This window comes from Dermacentor silvarum, chromosome 9 (genome assembly GCF_013339745.2).
Source record: "Dermacentor silvarum isolate Dsil-2018 chromosome 9, BIME_Dsil_1.4, whole genome shotgun sequence".
NCBI lineage: Eukaryota > Metazoa > Arthropoda > Arachnida > Ixodida > Ixodidae > Dermacentor > Dermacentor silvarum.
The window spans coordinates 121,357,267-121,382,439 of NC_051162.1; the positions used below are offsets into that span (position 1 = coordinate 121,357,267).

At 45.0% G+C, this 25,173-nt stretch overlaps 1 protein-coding gene across 1 annotated transcript in view; it reads right to left on the reverse strand.

Annotated features, from left to right (window-relative positions):
* Nucleotides 1-25,173, reverse strand: part of LOC119464202 (poly [ADP-ribose] polymerase 1) — a 64,114-nt gene that overhangs the window by 19,376 nt on the left and 19,565 nt on the right. Inside the window, exons 8-16 of the mRNA XM_037725069.2 lie at nucleotides 24,248-24,330; nucleotides 22,262-22,384; nucleotides 21,704-21,784; nucleotides 20,020-20,177; nucleotides 17,339-17,484; nucleotides 11,230-11,269; nucleotides 10,137-10,217; nucleotides 6,869-7,001; nucleotides 3,810-4,008 (exon numbers count right to left, since the gene is read on the reverse strand). Coding sequence (XP_037580997.1) covers nucleotides 3,810-4,008; nucleotides 6,869-7,001; nucleotides 10,137-10,217; nucleotides 11,230-11,269; nucleotides 17,339-17,484; nucleotides 20,020-20,177; nucleotides 21,704-21,784; nucleotides 22,262-22,384; nucleotides 24,248-24,330 — 1,044 coding nt within the window. The remainder of the gene's footprint in view (nucleotides 1-3,809; nucleotides 4,009-6,868; nucleotides 7,002-10,136; nucleotides 10,218-11,229; nucleotides 11,270-17,338; nucleotides 17,485-20,019; nucleotides 20,178-21,703; nucleotides 21,785-22,261; nucleotides 22,385-24,247; nucleotides 24,331-25,173) is intronic.

Here is a 25,173-nt window from a genome sequence, read left to right on the forward strand (position 1 = left end):
TGACTATACCACAGGCCTTTAGGCTGTGAGCAAGTAGTCGAATCGTTAATTGTAGGAAAGTAAAACTGGAAAAGCAAGAGTGTCATGCCCTGGACAGTACATCCAGGAATACAGGGAAAAAAACGGAACTGAAATAGACCTAGTGGTCACAAAGAAATCAGTGGTACAAGCAAAGCAGGAAGCAAGAAAAGTCGTTTTGAGAAAAAGGCTTTCAAACTCAAACTCAGCCTTCAGATGTTTTTGAAATGTTTTATGATGCAACCATCTATGTGAGACATTCATTATTGACCAGAAATCGGTCTCTGGTCAATTATGAATGGTCAATTATGAAAACAGCCTGTACAGCTCTCATATTTACATCGAAAATTTTGCGACCTTCCTTTCGCGGTGACAACCACTCCTTCGCGACACCGCCGCAAAACGCGCCTGTCAGTATCATTTGCGCTGCTAATCCAGGTCTTGTTCCCAGCTGAACTGAAAGTCCCGGCTGGGAGCACTGCTGGCACTTATCTTTGCCGAGAAGCGCGTTCAGGGCCGTCATTTGAACGATAAGAAACTCCCCCGCTTCTTCCGTACTGGCAAGCACCTTCACCCGTCAGTTCCATTTTCCGCGCGGTCGCAGACAACAAACTTAGTTTTGCTTGCACTTTCACGGCGACCTCTCGGGATGCTTCGACCGATACAAAATGCGGCTCCAGGCGTGCCTGAACGGTGCCGCCCGTACTTGTGGACGGCGTAGCAACATCGTGCGAAGTGCCGAGACGAGAACCAGAAACATCCGAGGCGCGATCGGTGGATGCATCCGACGATGTGGAACGCGGCACGACAAGCTCAACTCTCGTGACAAACATCTCGTGCTGCTCGCAGGAGATCTTTCGCCCGCGAATGAAGTGCCAGAGAGCGACTCCTCAACATTTTCGACACAAGTAGGCATTCCGGCCACATGTGAAGTGCTCGGCGGCGGCTCCTGCACGGCATCATCGGCACGCGTACGCATCCTGGCCGCGTGTGGAGTCTTCGGCTAAGCGTCTGTGACTTCTTTGCTATGCTGCACAGTACTGCCAGGCGACCTTGAAGCAGTCTTTTTCACCGTCGGCGATTTTCGCTTACGAGTGCCGTAAACATGATCCGTCTTGTACTTCAGCGGTCGCCGACGCATGGTCAACTTCCGAAACTACGCCCCGCAAGCGCTACTGATGAATGCGTCGAGCCGTATGTCTAGAGTAGCGTATCACAACACAAACCAGCTTCCGAACTACGCTCCTCAGGATATGTCCAGAGGAGCATATCACAACACAAGTCAGCTACATTCCGCAAGTACTGGCGATCCTGACGAGCTGAGATGCCAAGAGGCGCTTATCACTTGTGGAGTCCGCTGCCGAAACTACGCTCCGTACGTGCTCACGGAGATGGCGAGGCGATTGTCAGACGCGCGAGTCACGGGCGATATCAGATGAAAGCTTCTTCAGAAAAGCTTTTTTTTATATATATATACACCGCACATACAGACGAACACCGCACGCCGAGAGGCGCGGCAGGCGTGGCGGCGCGGTAGCAGAAGACGCGCAGCGCCAACGAGACCAATGGCGAAGCTCCAATTGGCCACGTGACGGCCGTGGCCAATCGAAGGCCTCGGAACGGCCTTGAATCATTTGCTTTTTGTGCGCTTGCTTTTGAATGGAGGAGATGGCAGAGCGGCAAATTTAAAGATGGAGAAATGCGCTTTCCAACAAGGGCAAAATGGCGGCGCTCGGTTGCGCCGTTGCGGAGATATCGCGGCTCGAAAAACGCCGTTTTTTCGCGATTTCCGCTGAATTTTTTTGCGACGTTGGCTGATACAAAAATTTTTTGAGCACTTCTACGCGGTTTTCAGCGTATGGAATCAGATTAAAAGAATTTAAGTTAAGCGTCTCATATTAAGAGAGCTATGGACGATTACAAGTTACCCTCCTCCCTAGCCATGCATTTCCTCAACTCGTTCGCCGAGTGATCGGGGCTAAGCTCCACCTTCGCTGGCTCAACGTCATGTTGTGATGTGTTGTCGTCTACTTCCGGTTGCCTTGGAGCCAGCGCGCGAAGGCTCTCCAACCTCTACGCTAGCCTCCCGGCCATCGATCCCCAGCGAGAGCGATCAAGCAGCATGCGTCGCGAGCGTTCTGTCGCACGCCGAGCGTGTCCGGTATACCGGTAACCGTAGGCGAGCTGGGTGTTTTGACGGATAGGCAGAGGCGTAAGCTAAAGCCCTTTCATACCGCTGTGATGAAGGAGCTTCGTAGACGTACGTGAGCGGCCTGATCGGCATGCACGGTCCCAGCCATCTGGTGGCGCAGAGCTTAATCAGCCAAATACAAAGCTAATATTCCTGTAACCAAGTGTAAAACATTTTAAACATATAAAAAGACAACGTGTTCAAGATTACGCTCCTGCCGAAAATTTGAGCCAGCAGCAAAGTAGAGAAAACTTGGTTACTGCTATATTAGCGGGGTGTTTGGTTGATCTTTGTGCCGCCAGGTGGCTGCACCATGCAAGCAGTTCACGTTTACGCCTCCGTTCATCACATAAAACGTGGTAAAAACATGGGTGTTCTGTGGTAAAACGGCCAGTACACTTGCGCTTACGTTTACCTGAATACCGGACACGCTAAACTCTATTGTGGCAATCCTTCAACGTGAAGTGACAGCCGCAAACGCGTAGATGCTGGCGCCGTTTGAATACCGACAGTCCGATGCGCTGCAGTCACACCGCTCATCTGCTGCCTTGCAGCGGGGCACGATGTCGCAGCTTAACATGTCGCCAATCGCTGCGTTTGCAGCCCACAGCGCAACAAGGGCGAACCATGGTGCTCGCGAAAAGAAAGAACAAGACCAACACTGACCGCGCAGCTCTCGTCAACACGGAGCATGTTTTAACACAAGCAGACGACACTTGCTGTGGGCCAGAAGTGCTTTTAGTGTAGTGATACATGTCCTTGTGCATTCTCTTTCTGTTACTTTCATTTTATAGAAACAAATTAACTAACATCTAAACTATTAGAAACAACATTTGTTCAGCATAATGTGGCGAAAATTATCGATGACGTGCCCTGGGCAGCCAATCGGATAGCTGGCCCTACTGACGTGTTATGGTCAAATCGCGTCACTTGGTCACAAAACTCAGCCGATTGGCGTGCTGCGATCGGTAGCGATGTACTTTTAAAACCTTATAATAAATTACACATTTTACGTGGAGTGCTTGGATGCATCAATTAATGATCAGAAGGACCTACTCTAATGACTCAGTACATCCGTACAATATCGTCAAAATTGTTTCAGGGTCCCTTTAATGATTGCAGCTGACCCACATGACTCTGGAGGGCACACGAATCCAACATGACAGCAGCTGACCCATATGACTGGAGTTAATCCCGCATGGCTGGGTAAAGACTCTGCAGCTGACCCATATAGCTCTAGAGTTACTCTTACATGTCTCTGTAGTGAGTTTGCACTGACCCACTATTCGAGTTACTCCCACGACTCTGTAGCTGGCCCACATGACTCTGCAGTGACTGGAGCTGACCTAGATGACACTGGAGTTACTCCCACATGACTCTGTAGTGACTCCACAGCTGAACTGCATGACTCTGGGGAGCACACGACTCCCACATGGATGTAGTGACTCTGCAGCTGTCCCATGTGACTGGAGTTATTCCCACATGACTCAGTAGTGACTCAGTAGCTAGCCCACGGCTCTGGAGTGCACAGGATTCCCAAACGACCTCGCAGCCAGCTGACGAGCAGTTGTCAGCTGCACGGAAATACTGGGAGCCTCACCTGGCCATAGTCAAGTTCAAGCGGGTAGAAGCGGTTGGGCTGCTTGACGAAGTCCTTGCGTTCCTCCCAGAGGTTGCCGGTCTTCTCCTCAAAAAGGGACTTGAAGTGTGTCTTGGCCTCGTGCAGCGAGTCCATCTCCTCCACCTTGTTACCGCCTACGCTTGTTCCCACACGACCCCACGCACGGAACACCCAGTACCTACAAGACGGGCAATGAAAAAAGTACAGCCATCACACCTAGCACCTTTAAGGGCCAACAACAACAAAATTTCACTTTGGCTAAATTGGTTATAAGCACATAGTATAATCCACTAAAGCAATATAGGAAAAGCTGCAAGGCTATTAATTGTTCAATTTTCTTATTAGCAGCCTTTTAATAGCACCTTTGTAGACGATGCGTGCAATTGGTGGCTAGAGAACATGATGCAAGTCCCAGCACGTCGCCCCCAAGATTTTTCAGCACGCCACGGGTATCCATGGTCAGCCCCTAATCTCAAAGGTCATGCCGAGCAGCTGGCCACGTTTATGTCGTGCGTCACTTCTGGCGAGCAGTAATGACAGCGATTTCTACTTTTGCAAGTCTTTCCTGATCCACCTACTCATACAGTAAAACCTCGTTACAAGAGACACTCAAGGGACCCGGGAAACATCTCTTGTAACCAAGGTCTCTTGTAAACAAAAATTCTAAAAACACTGAGGGACGGAGGGATACATCAGCATCAAATGTGTTCAAGCACATCTACAGGAAATTGCTCAGGATAGCTTAAAGTGGTTTGCTTTTTAGCGACTGTACATTGTATTAGCTTCCTTCCCAACTTCTGGAGGTAAAGCACTTCACTTTGCAAGCTTTCCTGTTGCTCACAATACTTTTCGAGTGCTCTTAGATGTCCGTCAGCCAACTGCCGACACTTTGTACCTTACAATGTCCTCGTCATCCTCCTCCTTCTCTGGTTTATCCTCTAGGGCACATGCACCATTTACTTGCGTGAGGCTTGCATGATTGCATTACCTGGGCTAGTTGCGCATTTGCCCGCGTCCACTTGGCGCTGTTCAGCTCCCGACAATTCGAATAGAGCTGTCTCATGGAAACATGGCGATGGCTCCGGAGTTCAACTACCGGCATAAAAAGCAACCAGTGCCGCGGACGCTGTGACGGAAATGCAACTCAATGGTACTCTGTCGCAGAGTCGGTGTGGGAGCGCACAGCAATTATAAAAGCATAATGACAGAAAGTTCAGTGCAACTTGTAGTCGCAACCATGCAAGGAATGACATCCAGCTGCGGAACAGAAGAGAATCGAGCCAAGGGAATGAAAATTGCAGCACATACTGGTTGGTACGACGTCGGCCATGTTGCATGAGCATTTCTCTTCTAAATAGCGAAGAATTTACTCCAGGGACCTAAAAAAGTTCTCCTTAGTAACGGAATGTCTCTTGTAACCATGTCTCTTGTATGCAATGTTGTTAACATGGTGAAGATAGGAAAACCAACCAAACCATTTTCAAATGTCTCTCATAACCGAGCGTCTCTTGTAACCGTGTCTCTTCTAACGAGGTTTTACTGTATTTCAAACGTAAAAATTTGCTTGGAGGCTGCTCTACAACTACATACATTATCTGAATTTAGTTTTTTTTTTTTATGTTCGTTGCAGTTGGCCTTTAAAAAGACACTTAGGAGACACTAAATCAGTTTTGATTGATGGGGTTCAATGGCCCAAAAAAAGAAACATGGGTCATAAGAGATGGCATAGCAGATGGCTCTGGATTAACTGACCGTCTGGCGTACATTAGTTTTAGTGTCCACCCAAAGCTCCGTACACAAGAATACAGTTGTCATGGTTGGGAATTGAACCCATGAGCAGCAACACGCCACAGCTGCTGAACCGCCAAAGGAGCTCATTAAACCAGTTTCGACAGCAAGATTTCGTTCAAAGCTATTTAGCATATTTTTGAACAAAAATGGCTGATAATTAGCGGAGAAAAAAAGAGAGAAATCTGTTTTTTTGTGTGTGTTTTTTTTTTTTTTTTTTTTTGCTGCAAGCCAGAACCATAGTGCTAGTCACGTCAATCTAAAATCATTAATTGCTTGGCATACCTGCATATATTGGCCTTTTTTTTGTGCGTATGAGAAATTAGTGTTTCCAGGTTAAGCTACCGTTAATTGTAAAGTGCAGTGCCATGTTCCTATATCACTAAGATAACTAGAACCCAATGAACGCATTCAAAGTTCATGACGTCAAGGAAACTTGACGTGAGAACTTCAAGGCAGCGTTCATCACCCGTATTTCACCTTTGCGTACCTTTTTAGATCACCAGTCCCTTACTCACAGCAAGGCCAGCCACCTTGCATTTCCAAGATGTTATATAAGTTATCAGAAGCACTTTCCAACAAGCAAAACCTTGAGAGTCTATAAACCAGAGCACAGGGCACCACGTTCGGCAGACGGGGGCCTAATTACAGAACAATTGTTTTCATTCGTTGCTTCTTCCTGCCCTTTAGTATAGGTTTGCACAATGCAAAGCCTTTGTTATCACCAGTGTCTGCCATTCGCAGCAATGGGTAAAAGTAAATAAATAAAATGAACGAAAATTAATCCTTACAGGTATAACGACCCCATGTTTCACCTTTTCCTTCCAAGCACCATGGAGCTTTTAGCTGCCACGGCACACAAAAATGGGTCAAATGGCTAAAAAGAATTTTACGCGTAGCTTCAAAAGCGCCTACACAACCAAACCTCAACGCTTGTATGCGAATCAGAAAGCATCATGGTGCTATTCGCAAGTTGCGTACAGTACAAGTTCCTACGAGGTGTGGCCAGCTCTGCTAAGAGACTCTCAAGCACAGCGCATCAAGACACTGTCTCCAAAAACACCTGCATTTGGCATCTGCCCGTAAAGCCTTGCCCACATTCCCTGCATGTTTTTCTGAAGCAGTAGACACCATAATGCCTATCACTATAGTGTGCCAAAGTCGCACGAAAACATTATTTTGAGAGTATCAGCAGACACATGACACGGCCACTTTCGTGCCAGTATTCGACACGGCCCCTCTCAACTCACCGGTTCTTTTTGTCACTCTCCAACAGCTGCAGCTTGTAGTAGGAGTTGGTGCCTCTGTTCACATCGACGAGACCCAGGACCGAGCTGTAGATTTCGTCACCCTTGGCATAGACGTGTGCAATATCGGCCAAGCCTGCAAGAGTGGCACATGCATGCTTATCACTGCATTAATTAAGGGGTTTTATGTGCCAAAACCACTATCTGATTATGAGGCACACCTTCGGCACCACTATCTGATTATGAGGACTCCGGATTGAGTTAGACCACCTAGGATTCTTTAACATGCCCCTAAATCTAAGTACACGAGTGCTTCTTGCATTTTGTCCCCATCTGCTTATCACTACAAAACAACACAAATATGGCAACTAACAAAGTTGCCACTTCATTAGTTTGGAGGACGTTTCTATGAACGGATTTAAACAAACTTGGTATCATTCTTTTCAGTAACAACTCAACTACAGGCTGAAGCTTTTCTTTTTGATAACCTTGATAGATTCGTAATTAAGTGATATAGAAGCTAATTACTGCAAGGTAATTTTTGATCTCCAACTTCGAAAATTATTTTTTATTAATAATATAGCTGTATAAAAATTTTCTGAGCTTTAACCTGTAGTTGGCTAAATTTGAGAATAAACCTTTGAGGATAAGTACACATTTCTGAAAAATTTTTCAAATCATAAAATACTACTACCCGTAAGAAATTACATACCGTCCTTATTCAAATATAAGGCGAGGCTTTCTTCTGGAATCTTTAGCCTCGAAGTCACCCCCCGCCTTATACATGAATTTTGCCTTTAGGTGTGGCTTCACGGCAGTGCAAATTTCTCTGTATAGTGTGGCTTCACTGCAGTGCGACTTTTGCCTTATAGTGGCTTTACAGCAGCGCGCACCGCAATGCCGTGAAGCCACACTATAAGGCGATATTCGCGCTACCGTGAAGCAACACCTAAAGGCAAAAATTCGCATATAACCCGGACTTCAAGAGTTGGAGCTCCCTACCCCCATATTTCACGGTCGTCATTTTGCATTTTGGCTGTGTATTTCAGGCAATCCCTGCCGAGTCTGAATAATTCGTCGGCTACTCTACATCACCTTATATTAGTGTGCATACTTAAGTTTTATTTCTTGGGTCTGCCAGCTTTATAATCGAATTATTACAGTAATTGCAATATGGCATTTTGTTGTTTCTTCCTTTCTACATGAAATATTTGAAATCTGTTTGCACATCTGAAATCTCCATTCAATGATGCACTTGCATGCCAAATTTCGTCGAGATAAATTGATAAATATAACAAAAACATTTAAGACCCTCGTCCCCCTTAAGGTCGCCGACAGCTGATGAGGACTTGACGGGGGCTGCCTACATGTCTGAATAACCGTGATTCCAAAGTATCGTATTCAGCAGAAAATTAGTAACTTATACCAAAAGTGGCCGACAAAGGTGTTGTATTCTCGGATGATCACTTTCAGGGAGATCTTATTTTTGCAAGATTTCACACGACTTGTACCAGACGCATTGACATCTACGAGAAATGGCACTTCTGGCACCCCGGCCTGGAGTTCGGCTTCCTTCAGGGGTGATACGCTTGGGAAAGGAGCCTGCGCCCTGAATTCCCGTCGAAACCAACGTGAGCACGGAAATCAAGTGATGTCTGGGCCGCTCCCATGGCGGTCATTTCCCATGTGGCGCCCCAAGCACCTATTGAGGTGGGGGCACCTTCGGGTTGAGGTCAAACACCCCTTTCCAAGCGTTGAGGTCCCATAATGGCCGAGCACCAGGCCGGGAGTGCGCTTGTACCTATTTTACCGGTAGGTACCCGGCGGCAGCACTTGCCTCCCACAGCCGCGGCGGATGCTCGTCTACAAGGCCGTCTGTGGTTGGACAAGAGGCACCCAGAGACAACAGCTGAAATGGGCCCTCTTTCGAGATGTGGACCCCCACGACAGCCGAGCACCAGGCCAGGGGACATCTCTACCCATTAGAAAAACCGGTGGGTTCCCGGCGGCACCGCGATTTGAACGCGGTACCTCCCGCATACGAGGCGGATGCTCTACCGCTAGGCCATCGCTGCAGCCATCGTGAGGCCATCGACGCCGTAAACGCGTCCAGTCCTATGAAACTGAAAGTAGCATTTTCGAAAGTGATCTTCCGAGAATTGAGCTCAAGTTTATCAATGCGTTGCTGCGCGCACATGCACTTGCCTGCAACCTGGTCAGTTCATATTTCGACCACTGTCATGCTGCCGCTACAGATAGGTGAAAGTAGAGTCACTGCGTGCACCGAGTCTTAATCCCATGGCAACATAGCAGAAGTCGACCAAGCTGCGATGCCACATGATCGCGGGTTTCTCCGCAACAGTCACTGTCCGATGCTTCCCTCACTTAATCACTGCCCTCGTCGATGCATACATCGCGGGTGGAGTTGGCGCCACTTGAAATTGCTTGACGAAGTTGCCAGGACCGTGTCACTAGTTAACATGGAAATGAAAGAATGTTGGACACGCAGAACTCGCATGACCAACAGCAAATTGAGCCAATGCAGCCTTTCAACACGAAACGGCTTGGCATGGCTTGCCTGATGGTTTCTGCGTGGTCTGAGACTACTGGATCGATTAGGCTTCGCTAGTTTCAATTTCAAGGAGGCACCGAAAACATGACCGATGACTATGCCGCCAATGTAGCAAAAACAAAATATCGCTATTTCTGCACGATTCTGTGGCCAAACTGGCCCGCGGTCGTGCAGGCAGGAGTCCGAATATTCAACTACGTGGTGTAAGGTGTCCGACATTTCCGCCAGGACCGCAACGCCAAGGACATGGTGCGTCAAAAGCGCATGTTGGTGGTGGTCAGAAGTGTGCATCAAGGGTGTCCAGCCCAGTTGAAGTATTTCCTTTAGATTTCTTCAGTAGGAGATGGCACATGTTAAAGTCACAACATATCATGCAGGAATGTTGCGGGAACAACATATCAACGAGGATTCTAATACATAGTGCCTGGAACTGGGCTTTAGCGATGTTATGGGTACCCGGGACAATGTGTGAATGAAGAACATGTCAGTGAGGTTCTACTGTATTGGCACACCGAAAACAATGACAGACTTCTAGATGAATAATCTATCAATCTAACTGGGCTTAATATTTTTGTTTAAAGTCCTTTTAACCAATCTTGCTTTGTAATTTGAGTGTGCATAAGCAACATTGATAAGTAGGAAGCTTGATTAAAACATTAGTGCTTCTGCATCGTTTAACACAAGGAAACACGCAAGCACCTGAGTCAGGCTCCACAGCTGCCAACCCTTTCACAGTTAGCTTCATAGTCGAGGGGCCGCTCTTGACAAACATCCGGTCCACTGAAAAAGAAAACACCAATAATGGTAAGAATGCAACAAGTGCTAAAATGCCAACAAAACATCTTAGCAAATAAAAAGTAGAGCTGTGCAAATAGTGATTCTTTAAGGCAAGTCAAATGCAAATGAAATGGTGGCAGCAACCTTAACGTGAATCTAATGACGATTACAGTGAATGGCACACGCATCCAAACTACATGCACCGAATCAAATTGCTGATGCCTAATTATCACCCTTTTTTAAGCAGCAGCAGCAAACATCGCAATTAGTCCTATAACTACTCTGGTAGGCTTTATAATTTCCACTGTACTTATTCACAATTTGGCAGAAAAATAATGTCTACATCTCCAATTCACTTGTCAATCACATCAGGTCAGCGTGGCTTACTCAAAAAGCTTTTTAAATTCAGTCGCAGCTATTCAATTTGAGTACCCAATCGAATTACAGCTATTTGAGAATCGAACCTTACATAGATTCCTACTAAGTTTACTAACGAGGGAACTCCGCCACTACAATCGTTCAGCTACTAAGAGTATCACGGTTAGTACACGGATTTGTCTGACCTTCGTGCTTGCGGCTTGAGCAGTTCTTGTGGCTTTGTTTACTACACTTTGCCTGCCTTCATTCGCCTAAATTTCCAAGCGATCCAATTTTTCTAAACGCAGAAAGCAATTAAGTCTCTGCACGCATGCAGAATTACTGCGAACTGTTGCATTTGTAACAACATTTTGTAGAAGGCAATCAGTTTATAAAGTCGCAAAGCCATTCAATGCTAGAAGGACGAAGTTTAGGCAAATCCATCAGTCTCGTGTAGGCTGAACTATCATGCCTGCAGCTGCCATAGACACTAGCGCCGGAATTCCCCCTACTGGTTTTTGTTGGAAACACTACACTGAACCCCAACAAGATGTCTTGCCGAATACTTGAAATTTGTATAATAATCGCACACCTCCACTGAAAAGAGTAACAAAATTGTAACATGCTAGTAACATGCTAGACATATAGTAGCGCTTACTTTGCGACTTTGACTTGTACTTCTCTATCTTGGAGCCAGCCTGAATTGACAGAGAAGAAAAAAAAACAAGCAAAAAGAACATCATTTTAGGGGAACTCTAGAGCTCCAGAACAGCTTAGCTCAACGAGGCCACATCAGAAAATGACAGGCATCCCAATCTCATTTTAAAAATGCAGTGGCAAGAACATTTTCTACTCGCCATAATTTGCAATGAATGAATGTCCCAAGTCCTCTAAATCCTAAAAAGAGTGTCACAGCACCCTAAATAATTTACTATTACTACATAATTCTACTAACCAGTTAGATGCACTGTGACGTCACAATTATACTGCATTTTCCCACATAATAAACCCGCCCCTGCTTATAACCCATGCCCCCCCAATTACAATGCCCCGTAAATGAAAAAAAAAAAAAAAAAAATCTTCACGTATATAACCTGCAGAACTAACTGCACAGAACAAAATTCAAACTTTTGTAAATATAGTTTGGCCAATGCTCCAGAAACTTTTTTAGATTCGAATGTCAATTTGTCACCGTCGCCACTGCTATTTCTTGGTTGCAGTGCCATCAGCTGTAAAAGACTGCCCATGAGCGCAGCTCATTGTGACCAGCATTCTGGTTCGTCGGTGCCGCATGCACTATTCACTAGTTACAGCCACAAAGCTGGACTGGATCACACACGCCCATGTGCTCCAGTCCGGCCGTGGCGGGACCAAAACGCGACCCGAAACGAGAGAAAATGGGTGGCCAGGGGAGAAGGGGGTACGGTCAGCTAGCAGATAACATAACTCAGGATAACAAAAATCACAACAGCACAGCGGGCGCTGCCATGAAGCCGCACATGAAGGCAAAATTTGAGTACAACCCGCACCCCGCCATTAATGTCAAATTTTTCAAACTTTTGGTGCGGGTCATATAGACGCAAAAATACAGCACTGCCTCACTCCATTCTGTGGTCACTGCTACTGCCAGATGCAAGCGTCGCCAGAGGAAACATCCCCTCCCCCCCCCCCTTTTTTTTTTTAGTAATATCATACCGTCAGAAAATTTTGTTCCGTCATGATACGGTAATGTTGATAACGTCAGGTCTCGCTTTTCAAAAGCAACTTTAGTATCAAATTTAGCATTAAATAAGGGACCGTAAAAACCCGGAGAGCAGCAGACAATTGTTTTTCGAGTTATCAGAGGTAGTTTAGGGGCCCATTAAAGTGTAGAAGTGTCTCATATACAGTGGACTCTCGTTGATGCGATCTTCACGGGAACTGGAAAATAAAGAGTATCATCCGAAAATCGTATCATCGAACTTATTATCTAACTAAATTGTATTATCAGGAAAAGAAAAAAAAATGTATCCCGAAAAACGTATTATGTATATAGAATAATATCAATGAGGTTCCACTGTATTGCCAGTGAAACCACAATTTTTCATTCTGTTTACAGGGCCTGTAACATGGTAAGAACATATTGTGAACAAAGAACTAACCGAATGTAAGTGCAGCTCTGTCCTCAGGAGGAAGAAAAAGAAAAGCAAAACAAACTTGTGCAAAAGGTGTCCATAAGCTTCACAGATAACCCACAAACTCCAGGAATTTTTTTGGGTTGTTACATATAAGTAAGCCTACACCAAACAATCACAGAAAACTGAAATACCACATGCTTAGCCATTTCATAACCTAACACTTAATGAGACACTAAAAAGAAAAAATTTTGCTGTATTAGTAAATTACCCTTTCTACAATGCCCAAAAGTTCAATCCAACCGTGAAAGGAGGCTTGGCAAGCCAGAAAAGGGGTAAGAACTAAAGACAGGTGGCAGCACCGCATTTAAGTTCCCGACCCTGGACATCATGGCTTTTGATGGCCATGTGCTCGGGTCTCGTTATCTTTTTATTAGCAAAAATTATGAATACTGTAATCTAAAGAAACTGAACTTAGTAAGTTTCAATAACTAACAGCCCCCAAAAAATATGCGAAAATACTACTTTAAAATCCCTGACGTCACACTGACATACCAGCTCTGAGGGTAGGGCATGAAATTTTAAAAATGAAAGTTTGTCCTTCATTTTGTCTCCTAATAATGAATCTATTAGATGAAAGTTTACGGAAATAGGGTTTAAAAGAACAGTTAGTTTAAACTGACTCGGAGGTTTTTTCAGTACCCCTTCGAAAAGGCACGCCATTCTCACAACCTGAAGAGATCCTCACCTACATTAGGTGCTTTGAGATGCCATGTGGGAAATTGCAGCAACAGTACCCCATTTATTATCAAGTGCTTTAGGGACACCCCTTGGCGCAAATGAAGCCACTCAGACCCCCTTTTACTTGGTTTGCTTTATGGCCCCATGGTTTATAGCAAGAGTTTGCAGAGTAGAATCCCTCCCTAAGCAGTTTACCCTGAAGTAAAGCCAAGTGTTCGGCTTGCAGAAGCCTGTATTAATGTTTTCAAGTGAGTAACAATGAGGCAACAGTTTTCGAACCCATAACCACCCTCAGCCACGGCGGACACTCAATCACGAGCATGCCCACATACCTGCTCTGCACGTACAAATTTGTCTTCTTGTGTACGCTCCGTATCTGTACAGGGATTTTTACTAGTGAACCCTGCTCACCAGAAAGCGCTATGGATTTGCTGTTGGACCAGTTATGACCGAGCCGCCACAGGTCTCCAACGGCCCAGCGTATCACAAGGTCCAGAAAAGTGTCAAAAGCATGTGAAATCCCAAGAACTACAGATTTCATGCAATCAACGAGAGTCCACTGTATATGGGACACTTCTACACTTTAATGGACCCCTAAACTACCTCTGATAATTCGAGAAACAATTGTCTGCTGCTCTCTGGGTTTAGCAAAAATTATCAATACTGTAATCTAAAGAGAGTTAAAGACTGAACTTAGTAAGTTTCAAAAACTAACAGACATACTTATTCGATTTTAATGCAGACCTTACTTTCCTAAGAAAATAGGTCCGAAAATTGCCTGTGCATGGAATACAAAACCAAAACCGCACTGGTGGTGTTGGAAACCATATAATGTAAAATCCCAGTGTAATCATCATTTGTCACTGCAGGATGGTGACACAGTAAGTCTTTATGTACATTGTTGGCTTAACATGTCCCTGTTGGCTTAACACGTAAAAAAACTGATTGTTTGAATGTGTTTTCGTAATAATACTGAAAGTGGCACATCGTCGTCACGCTATGCGAGAAGTCATTCTTTCGCCATCCAAGGCCGTCATCTTGCGACAGCAATGGCGATGACACTGGCTAGGCTGGCCTTGATGGCCGGCTGTTGCAAATGCCGTGAACATGGTTTTGGTTTCATGTAGGATTGCATCGGCCACACAATTTGTGGAAGAATTTTTTTGGAAAAAAAAAGGCGCTATTAGAATTTGATAATTACTGTAATAATTTGTAAGCTACTGTTATTGCTTTAAAATATTCCTGGGGCAGGCTGAAAATAGGCTTTTCGATGGAAGATAACGTGTGCTCGACGCATTCACTGTACCCTAAGCGCCACAAGACGAACACCGACACTATTGGAGCCGCCACTGCGGTCACGACTGCGGTTGCCGCTGGGGTCACCGCTGGGGCCACCGCTGGGGCCACCGCTGCGGTCACCGCTGCGGTCACCACTGCGGTCACCGCTGCGGTTGCGCGCATATGTGATGGCTAACAAAGTTCAATTTATCTGGCAAAGCCTAATTTCAAGATCAGGATAACTACAGCTTTGTTAAGCTTTATGTGCCGGCGCCATACATAGAAATGTATGGGTGCCAGCAGGGACATTTGGTCTGGATAGAATTAACAAAGTCAAATTAAACAGAAGTCTATTGTACACTGTAATCAAACATTGTGGTCACTTATGAAGCCAGCTGGCTGCTGCTCTTGCATCATAACATTTCTTCTCTTTTAATGATAAAGAGAGCGGCACCATGCGCTAGGCCTGCATATGTCACGTAATCTTGGTAGATACATTTCCAGCCGAGTACTTTTCGCGAATTGTATAAATTCAAGTACAAAGCAAGTATTGACACACATTTTCAAAGTTGGGCAACATTTATCACACATTTTGTCCCATAGAAGGATGGCACTTACCAAGTACTAAAAGTTAGCAAAATACGGATAACAAGTACAATTTTGATACTAAAAGCTCGTTTGAAAATGCTGCACCATGTGTCATGATCAACATTATCATGATGATCATGACACAGAGCAAAATTTCCATAATGGGTAGCACTAAGGTTAAATACTATGACGTTGCTCATCAAAATGTACACAAATGTGTTGCGCACCTTTCTTGTCAGCTGCGCACACAAGTGGCAGCTGCAGCAATCTCAAGAAATGAGCAAGCCAGTATATCCCGACATTGTGACACATTCCCCTAATCGGTACCAAACAACAAATTGGTTTGCATAAACAAGTACTGGCACTCTGATGTTGGCCAGAACTTATTTTTCTAGGGTTTAGTAGGTTCGGTACTTCCCAAAAAATGACAAGTACAAATTGTCATGTCACGTCACTCCTTTAGAAAAAGCCCTTAAATAAATTTCAACTTTCTTTTTTTTACACACTGGAAGAAGGCAGTGAAAAGAAATGTATAGTCAGCTATGCAGTCTACAGAACCTGCGAAATAGTGTTTCAGGTGTCATCCCTCAAAGTAAAAGAAAAAGTGCAGGAAACAACCATATTTGGTCTATCAAGTACGAAAAATAACATACACAAGAAAATTCCAATACTACCACATCTCATGAGTCTGGCATAACAAGTTAAACCATTTCGTTGCAGGAGTACTGACGATATTTTCAATTTTTCCAGCGGGTTCTTTTATTTCCTTTTTCTTCATCAAGAGAAAGTCTTAGGCCTCGAAACACTAGAAAAACGCTGTCAAGCCTCGGAGAGCCTTAAAAAATTTACCTTACTTACTCAAATGTAACACGAGATGAAGGAAAAAAAGAAATGGTACCTTTATTCAAGGAATCAAATTCAAAAATGAGTTCTTTTCATTTATCGTCGTCTCAGAAGGAGGCAGAGTGTTCTTTAGGCGGTATTCTCGAGTGTGCAGAGTGTTCTTTAGGCGGTATTCTCGAGTGATCACTTTCCGAGATAGTTTCACTTTCACGAAATTTCCCCTGACTCGGCATCAAAAGTGTCCCCGCCAAGTGTTTCTGGCGCTGTGCCAAGCTTGCTATATTCACACAGCATCAAGAGTGCTGTCGGCCATACATTTCGAGGGGTTCGGTGCCGGGACGAGCCGAATCTCGCAAAAGCAAAACTCCGATACTTTGGATGATACGCTTTATTTTCCGGTTCCCGTGAAGATTGTATCAACGAGGTTCCACTGTACTGGCATAGCATACCGTTGTCCGTTGCAGAGCATGGACTGACCAGAGCAGCAGACGACACGCGAAAAAGAGCAAAAGCAGAAGTTGGTGCACGAAGGACTGGCTGACATGACTGAAGACACAGCAACGTGCAACATGCATGATGACTGGCTTGTGTGCTCCGTTTCTGTACAGGGTTTTGCACTACACGCACCCTGCCCCACCTGAGGAAGCTTTGTGTCCTTAGTGTCGGACCTTGCAATAACCGGGTCACAGTCACTTGAGCAACCCAGCATGTTCCGAGGTCCACATCACAAATATACACAGGCAACAATAGTTTTTGGTGCTCAAGAGCTATTTGCCTCCGCAAGATACTATGTCTACGCCCCTTGAGCTCCCCAAAAAATAAAATGCTCAATCAATCAATTAATCAAGAGAAGTCTTTAGGTCCTATCCCCCTCTCCAAGTTGAAAGTACAAATACTCTTGCTGGCAACCACTAAACAAATTTGAATCAGATGTACAAGGAACCCAGCTAGCAGCAGCCCGTTATCCAAGCGGCATCCAGTAAGGGCCATATACCATAATTGGACACTTCCTTTTTCCAAGAAAAAAGATCCTGTGTCTTGCACTCAGATATGAAACTGACACCACATTCACGGTGTTGGCTACACAGTGGCCACCGTGACCGAATCAGGCAATACAGCAACTGCCCAACCCTCAGGCAAGCTGCAGACATGTCGTATATCATGAAATTCGTATCCATCTGCATGGTCTTCAACGGTACTCACATCGCCACCCCATGGCGCAAGCTTGAACTGGTCAACGTTAGTGGCAGCACCCCCGCTGGCCAGGGAGTCGACAAAGTTCTCGGACACGACATGGACGTTGAACGCCTCCGCTTCCTTGACACGCTTGCTCTTCTTCTTAACTTCCTCTGCATTGAGCGAAAGGGCACCGAGAGACTGCAATGAACAGCCACAACTCAACACACAGCTTCTTCATAAAAAGTCCTCGTACAATTAGTCGGACCTAGATAAACCGACCACAAATAAACCAATTTATCAAATGTAACGAAGTAAATTCGGGGTGTCTGCTACATTGGCATTATTAACTTCCCTGATTTTTCCAATCATTCTTGCACCATTCTTATGACACTGGAGGCTCAGGCACCAGGAATAAATGGTGATTTAATGCTTGCGAAGTTACTGCATGCCTGCCCAAAATATTCTACTACTACCAGTAAGCTCTAAATGAGGTGGGATGCACCATAATATTTGACTGAATCATGTCAAAACTTGTCAATTAAAATTTTTCTGGCCATGCTTCATTTGAGTGTGTTATACTACTTCAACAAAACCGAAAAAGCATGTCCAAGACAACACAGTTAAACCTGCTTATAATGAACCTCCATATAACGAAGTTTTTCTATTCCCCGCCGTTACTCCATAGATTTGAGACCTCCACGTAACAAAGTGGCAGCGGGAGACCCCCTCGAAATAACGAATTTTCCCCGCCAACAACCTAGAGATTTTGCCCCAAATTTTGTCATTTTTGAGCGAGCAGCAACCGGAAGCACCTTCTCCACCGCAACAGAATGCGAAGCAGCGGCATCGCGCTTGGTGCGCTCGCATTCACAGAGACTGCGAGCGCACGTGTGCGTGTGTGCGAGCGTGCGCGAGGCGGGCTTGCATCCCTCGACCCGGCAATCTTGCCGCCGCGGGCGTGACCTTTCCCCCTCCCTTCATTCAAACCTGATCCCGCTGCTTGCTGCAGCTAGCCGAGCCCGCAGAGCCAGCACTCTCCTTTTCCAGCTGATGTTGCCGAAGAAAAAAATGTTTTGTTTTTTTTCAACGCGCTGGCAGCGCCACTCTGGTTATTGCGCAAGTCTCTGCGCTTCACTAGCCTGACACTAGGTGACACTATACGACATTACGACACCATCGTGTCGCTCGCTCTTCGTTTCCGACTCCTCGCGCTTGTGCGAAATGACACGCGTCTACGCATCCAGTACCTGGTGTGAGATTCCAAGGATGAGTGCTTCGACGAAAACAGGTGCACGTTACAATCGAGGGCACGTTAGAATCGAGTAAATACGGTAAGCGTTTTCGTGCCGAGCCTGCATATAACGAAATCCTCTTTATAACGAAGTTTTCCGGGAATTTGTCAATTTCGTTATATCCAGGTTTAACTGTATATCAATTCCAGCAAAGCGAATAGTGTTTACTCGCAGCGAAAGGTATGTACAGTCAACATCCAATTCTATGGACTCCCATGGTGCCGCGAAAATGCCTGGAAAATTCGTTAGTCTGAAATAAAATTCATGCATTTTTTACTACCCCCATGGACTCAAATTGCCACAGGCACGTCCAAAATAGCTCCGAAGGCCTGCCAGTACACTTATTAGGCATAACAGTGCTCATACTGTGATAAGAGAGCGGGTGTACGTGTATAATTGGTACATGTACACACGTGCACCCACTGTACATAATCACTTGGTGCGGGATTCGTGTTTGGTCGGCATTTTGCATATTGTGCGTCCACAGAACAAGTGTGCCTTTAAGACGTGCGTATCTTTGTGTATGTTTGTGCGGCTTCGCATTTGTGTGCTCGGCGCCATGCCCACCTCCTGTGCCTTCGGAAGAGCCTAATAACATAAGCCTAATAAGTTTTATTTTCTTGACTGAATGAATGTTTCCTAAAGTTCGGTTTTTCTGACTGTTTTTCGGTCCCTTCCAGGTCAGGAAAATCGGTGGGGGACTGTATAAAAGCACAAATATAGGCACGAAGCGTTTTAGCGCTCCTGTTTTTCACTTAATATTTCCGCTGATCACTGTGGCAATATGGACTGCGGTGCTTCAGCTCGGTTGGAAACTAGCACCATCGTTGCTGAATGCTCGCCAAGATCAGAGAGTAGTCCGAATTAGCCGGTGTGCGGCCAAATACCTCCAATTCACGAGTTTGATTCCATTAAATAATGTATATGCCTGCCGGGACTAGAGGATGAATCTGAATTATCCGATTTTCCAGATTAATGATGGTCGAATAAATGAGGTTTTACCGTATGTAAACTTGGGGGTAGGCAAGTGACCAATACACCTTCGTCTGCTGCCTCATGGCATCAAGGTTGCCAAATTCAAGGTCCTCGCTATGCAGAGAGCGAGAATAGTAAAGGGAACCAAAGCACTTCATGGTATAGCATCACACGCCTAATGTGGAGTATTTGGTTTCGGCTCCCATCTATGGCAAGCTCTCTTTTTGTCCACTTTCATTTTCCTTTGCCTTATTATTTTTACATTTCAGTTGAAAATAACAGTTGATTTCCCATATGCTTTACCTAGCTTTGCTGTCTTTTAACTTCCCATGGCTGGACAAACATACCCATGCCCTTAAGCCAAACAAGCCCGTAAAGCAAAGCCGATCACGAGAATGGGTCGATGACGAAGGATGCCACAACACTTCTGAGGCTTACCCGCTGTGGAGATGAGACAGAGGGTCTTCTCAGAGACCTTAGCAGCCACCTTGGCACCGAGGGGTGTCAGCTTCTTCTTAAGTTCCTCAATGGGTGTCACTGTCTTGCCAAACACCACCTCCAGGCCATCCAGGGGCCGCTGCTTACCAGCACTGCCGCTGAAACATTATGACGAGAGATGGGCACCCAGAGTTAAAAACGCACACTGTACGGAACTTTCATTCATTTACTGACTGCCAGTCCGACTTATAGCACCACCTACGGAACAGTATTCGAAGAAGTGGAGGTGCCCATTTATTTAAAGCTAGCGTGAACGTTCGTAAGTGGTCAACCGGTCAGCACATCAGCTCTGGCAAGGTTTAAAAACTGGTCTCTCAGTTATGTAATCATGCTCCTTCTTACTCAAATGCCTGTCTCCTAGGTAGTGCCACAGATTTCTAAAAAAGATGTATGCCAGTTTATCGTTATAAAGAAAAACATACTTTATTAAAGATCTGCTGTGGTAAACATGGCAATTCTGTCACATCAGACGGATTACTTGAAGTGGCAGACACTACTTGCAAGACAAACTGCAGAGTGACGTTAGAGCGACGTTAGCTAATTAACTAGTCCACTAATTAACTCTGCAATTAAGCATTTCAAAGCACAGGCCCCAATAGCAGAATCGAAGCCAAGCTGTAATGAAGTGGTATCCATTATACTCTTTAGACAGTGTGAATTATCAGCGTTTAGCCAGGGAAGACCCCGAGCAACATGGCTTGCTCCAATGCGCAACTCATGTTTTACGTCTGCTATGGCCACAGGGACAAAATTGATCATACTTTTGCTTCAATTTCATGCTTGATTGCGCACAGTTGATGACTTGATATATTCACAATATATTCGCGTCTACAAATGATGAATATTCGATTCGAAGACCAAATCAAATAGGACAACACAGTGGAACCCCTTTGACACATTCTTCGCAGTTGCATTTTTCCGGCTGCTGCGTCGCGTTTTCGTGGTTCCGACCTAAAGCCCATTGGCTGCTATGAATTATGTTCCCATTTGATATGTCATCATTCTGAAATGTTCCCACATCTTATGTTGCATTTAAATGCGGCGGTCATGTGAATTTAGCGGTGCAGATGCAAATTCTTAAGTACGAAATGCTGGCAGCACTTTATCGTCAGTCCCATTAGGCATGTCACAGCGGGATTATAGTTTATGCCGGCTACCTAAAGTGAGCTTCGCCGCAATACAGCTGTGTTATGCGGTGAAGCATATTAAAAGTGGAAAGGGGCGCTACTGTCGCGAAACGTGGTTCACGCCCGCGTTGGTAAGCTCTTTCAGAACTGTTTCTGACGTTATGGTGGTGATTTGAGACCTTCCTCAGTGTTATGCTTTCTTGGCTGTTATGTTATGCAGAAAATCACTTTATAGCACAAATATTTTCTTTACCAGACAGAATTTTATGTTCTGGACAGGGAAACTGGTGGTCAGTGGTTTGCAGCACATCTTGTGAATGTTATGAAGTTGGAGATTATTACACCATTCCAGTGAGTAAAAAAAAATCTGTTTGTTAACAAGCCAAAGTAACGAATGTGCACAGCATATTTCAACTAAGCTTCGTAGTTCAACAGAGCCACATCTGCAAAGAACACTGAAATTGCAGTGTCTGCAAGCTTCTGGGGCCACAACTTACTTGGCTGATGTCGACGCCTCTGTAGGCTTTGGAAGGTCCTTTGGGAAGATGCGTTTCTTTGTGACACTCTTGTAGTTGTTGCTGAAAAAAATAAAAATAAAAAAAAGTTAAGCATGTCCCTCACTCCGCATCCATATCACCATAGTAAGGCAAATGAACAGCTTCCACAGAATCAAAATGTTTAACATAGAAACATTTTACATCCACAGCACGGGTAACTTTCCCTTAATAAAGCTGGTGTCACTGGCATAGGCATTTTAATCGCTCAAGCTTAGCAATAAGCCTGTAGAAGAACAGCTGGGACCAACCTAATTCTGTAGAACAGTCTAGATTTATTGTGGCACCCTTTTGATGAAAAACCACCTCTTTTTCTAAGTAAGGCCGTCAAAGAAATTCAATGAAGAGCCTTGGAAATAAACCCTGCGGGGAACAGTGTAGGTTCCACTGCACTGGTTCTCCGTCCTGTATTATTGCTATTTTATCCCTGGCACATAACTACGACAAGCCCGCATTCGCTTAAAAACCGGCCATGCCCATCCCAGACAATGCACTACTCACAGGAAAGGATAGGTTTCCTTGAAATCTTGCGGAACCTTGAACGGCACTCGGGTGGGCTCGAGCGTCACGTAGGTGCATGCGGTCCACCCGCTGATGTTGCCAGTGCACGTGTAACCATGCGTCCTGCATGTAAGGACGCCAAGATGAGACTGCTGAAAAAGGACAAGGCCAGGACAATGTCTTAACTGGCATTCCTTATTCTAGTACTATTCCTATACACACTTCGTCCGGCCTGAGCGGCAGCCCACAGCCCCATTACCATCAGAATTCGCTGTTCCAGTATGGCTAGTGAAAGGAACTAAACAGAACTGGCCAAAAAGAATTCTTAACATTACACCACCACTAGTATCTTCGTCGGCAATTCATTTCTGCATAAAGACAGAATGGAGCACTTAATCACTGCATTATTGTCCTACCGTTACCACTTTCTTCAACCAGGCTTGTGCAACCCTAAGCAGGCGGTATCGGTAGAATGGTAAGACTGCACACTTTGTAGTGTTGAGCTTTGTTCAAGGTAATAGCAACAGGAACATGAAATAAATAAAGAAAAAAAGTTGTTGGGTTCCAACATCACTCCTTTGTTACAAGCAAATGGCACCAGATACTCACTTTAGGAGACAGAAGTACACACAAGAATCGTAGATGAGCATTCCTTCCAGTACCACTACACCTTTAGCAAGTCAGTGAAGAGAGTGGCCTGTATGAATAAAGATCTCTTACCCTTTTTGAAATCAAACGTTCGACGAAAACTCGTTTGGTAGGAGATGAAAATAAAAATGCACGGAAGCCAAAATGTCTCGTTTTCCTTTTTTTCGTGGTCGGTGTCTGCTTTTCTTTTCTACATTTATTCTTTTTGTTATGAACAAAATGAGGGAACCGAACTTAAATGGAACTTAGTGCTGCAGGAAATCGGAACATACTACTATGTTTTCTGAAACAAAATGTACAATACTTCTGCCAGGAGTAGTCCCAACCAATGAACAAAAGGGACTATGCAAAAGGTGATCACTATGATAAAGAACTGTAAAGTTTTGCGAACCAACAGCACTTAAGGAGTGCTGAGCATAGCCTCCGAGACAGGGCCGTACAGACACACACATAACCTCCAAAACTGGGCGGTGCACCCTCGCACGTAGTCATGATCTCGGAGGCCACCCTCGAACATTGAATACATTGTCAAGTTCATGCAACTATGCCGAGTGGTACACTCAACGCATTAGATGCGAAAATTTTACACACGCTTACGAGAGCTGAGTCGCTCCATCGCCGACTGTCGATGCACTACGGAGAAACTTGCCTCATCTTTCAGAGCAAGGGTTTGCGGCGCTGTATGGTTCGGTATATCCATAACATGCTCAAGCAGGTTCAGCATAAAAATATAAATGCTCGTGAATCTTGCAAAATTCCGGCAATATAGTTCAGTATAGCCAAAAATTCAGTGTGTCTGTGTTTGCTACAACCAAAATGGAAAGACAAAAAAGAAATCCTCCGCAAATATTTTGTGCCAGTCTGGGCAACTGGTACATCAAGAACAGTGAAGCTGTATAAGCGAATTCTCAAATCCTTTGTCGAAAGCACTAGGGTTTTGTTTGCTGGCTGTTCTTAATGTCGGCACCCATGCAGGTGGCATTGCTGGACCTCGCCGCCAGCTTTCACTGCGACAGCTGTACAAACCCCTAGCAGACCTCTAACGTGATGCCCATAAAACGCGATGCGTTAAATAAAAACTACGGATTACTGGCTAAAACAAATTTGCAAATAAGCTGCTGTCTATTCGAACGAGATGTATGCAAGCAACTTTTATTTTTCAATCATTGATAATTACATTTCAAAGCAAAAATTCGAGAATCTGGCTGTTCTTCATTTCATACCGAGCATGCCACCAAACACAGCCGCACGAAAACGGCTGCGGCACTTCCTTCAACAGCCTCACCGTAAAATCAATATGAAAATGAGGAGACATCAGCTGGATGGTGCACAACCTACTTGAGTTTCAGCTGGCCCTCTTTGCATTCGGGACAGCGTGCTGGAACACCAAAGGCCATGCAGTCTGACAGAAGGTCCAAGATCTGCGAGAGCACAGCAGACATGGCAAGTCTTTGTAGCTAATCACCATGTCAGTAAACTTGGGCTGCCCAACATAACAGCAAACTACATGAGCAGACACATGTACACCCTTGAGAAAAAATATACGGACCACAGGCTGTTGAAAAAACAATTTATTCACAATTCAGACGCACAAATTGAAATTAACGAGTGCGCTGGAAAGTTCGCAATGCCAAATATGGGCTGCAGTCCTGAATTTTTTAAGTTACATTATAGGCAGAGAAGAAAACTAGGCATTATCCCAGGATCCCTGGTCCGTATACTCTTCTTCAGGGAAGCATTTAGAAGAAAGTGTTCTCGGCCTAGTTGGTGGACATAATCACCACTAAAAACGCGAACAAAAAAACAACTACACTGACGGTGCATTTAAACCATGGAATATGTGTTCAAGGCACATGCAGTTCAAAAGTAGCTCTATTTCCACGTACACTGAGTGTCACTGACACACACATGTGCGCCGAAGTGATTGAGTGTTTCAAGTTTCACGTGGCAACAAAACCAAGTGCACGCTGCAGACAATTCTGCCACTCAAAACTACATGCCCTGCAGGACTTCGATGCTACAATCTCAAAGCTGCAATCTATCGCAACTGCAGAAGATAACAGAAGGGCACAGACTTCAAACAGGTGTTATTACAGGAGCATATTTTGCACTAAAAATATCACTGCCCTGAACTATTTTGCGACTTCATTCACATCCCCGGTATCTGGCCTCAACTACACAATTGGAACTTAACACTGTCGCTTTACACGAGTACTGGTCATCTTTCAAGAGTCGAGCCATGCTTCCCACATCAAAGACTTAAA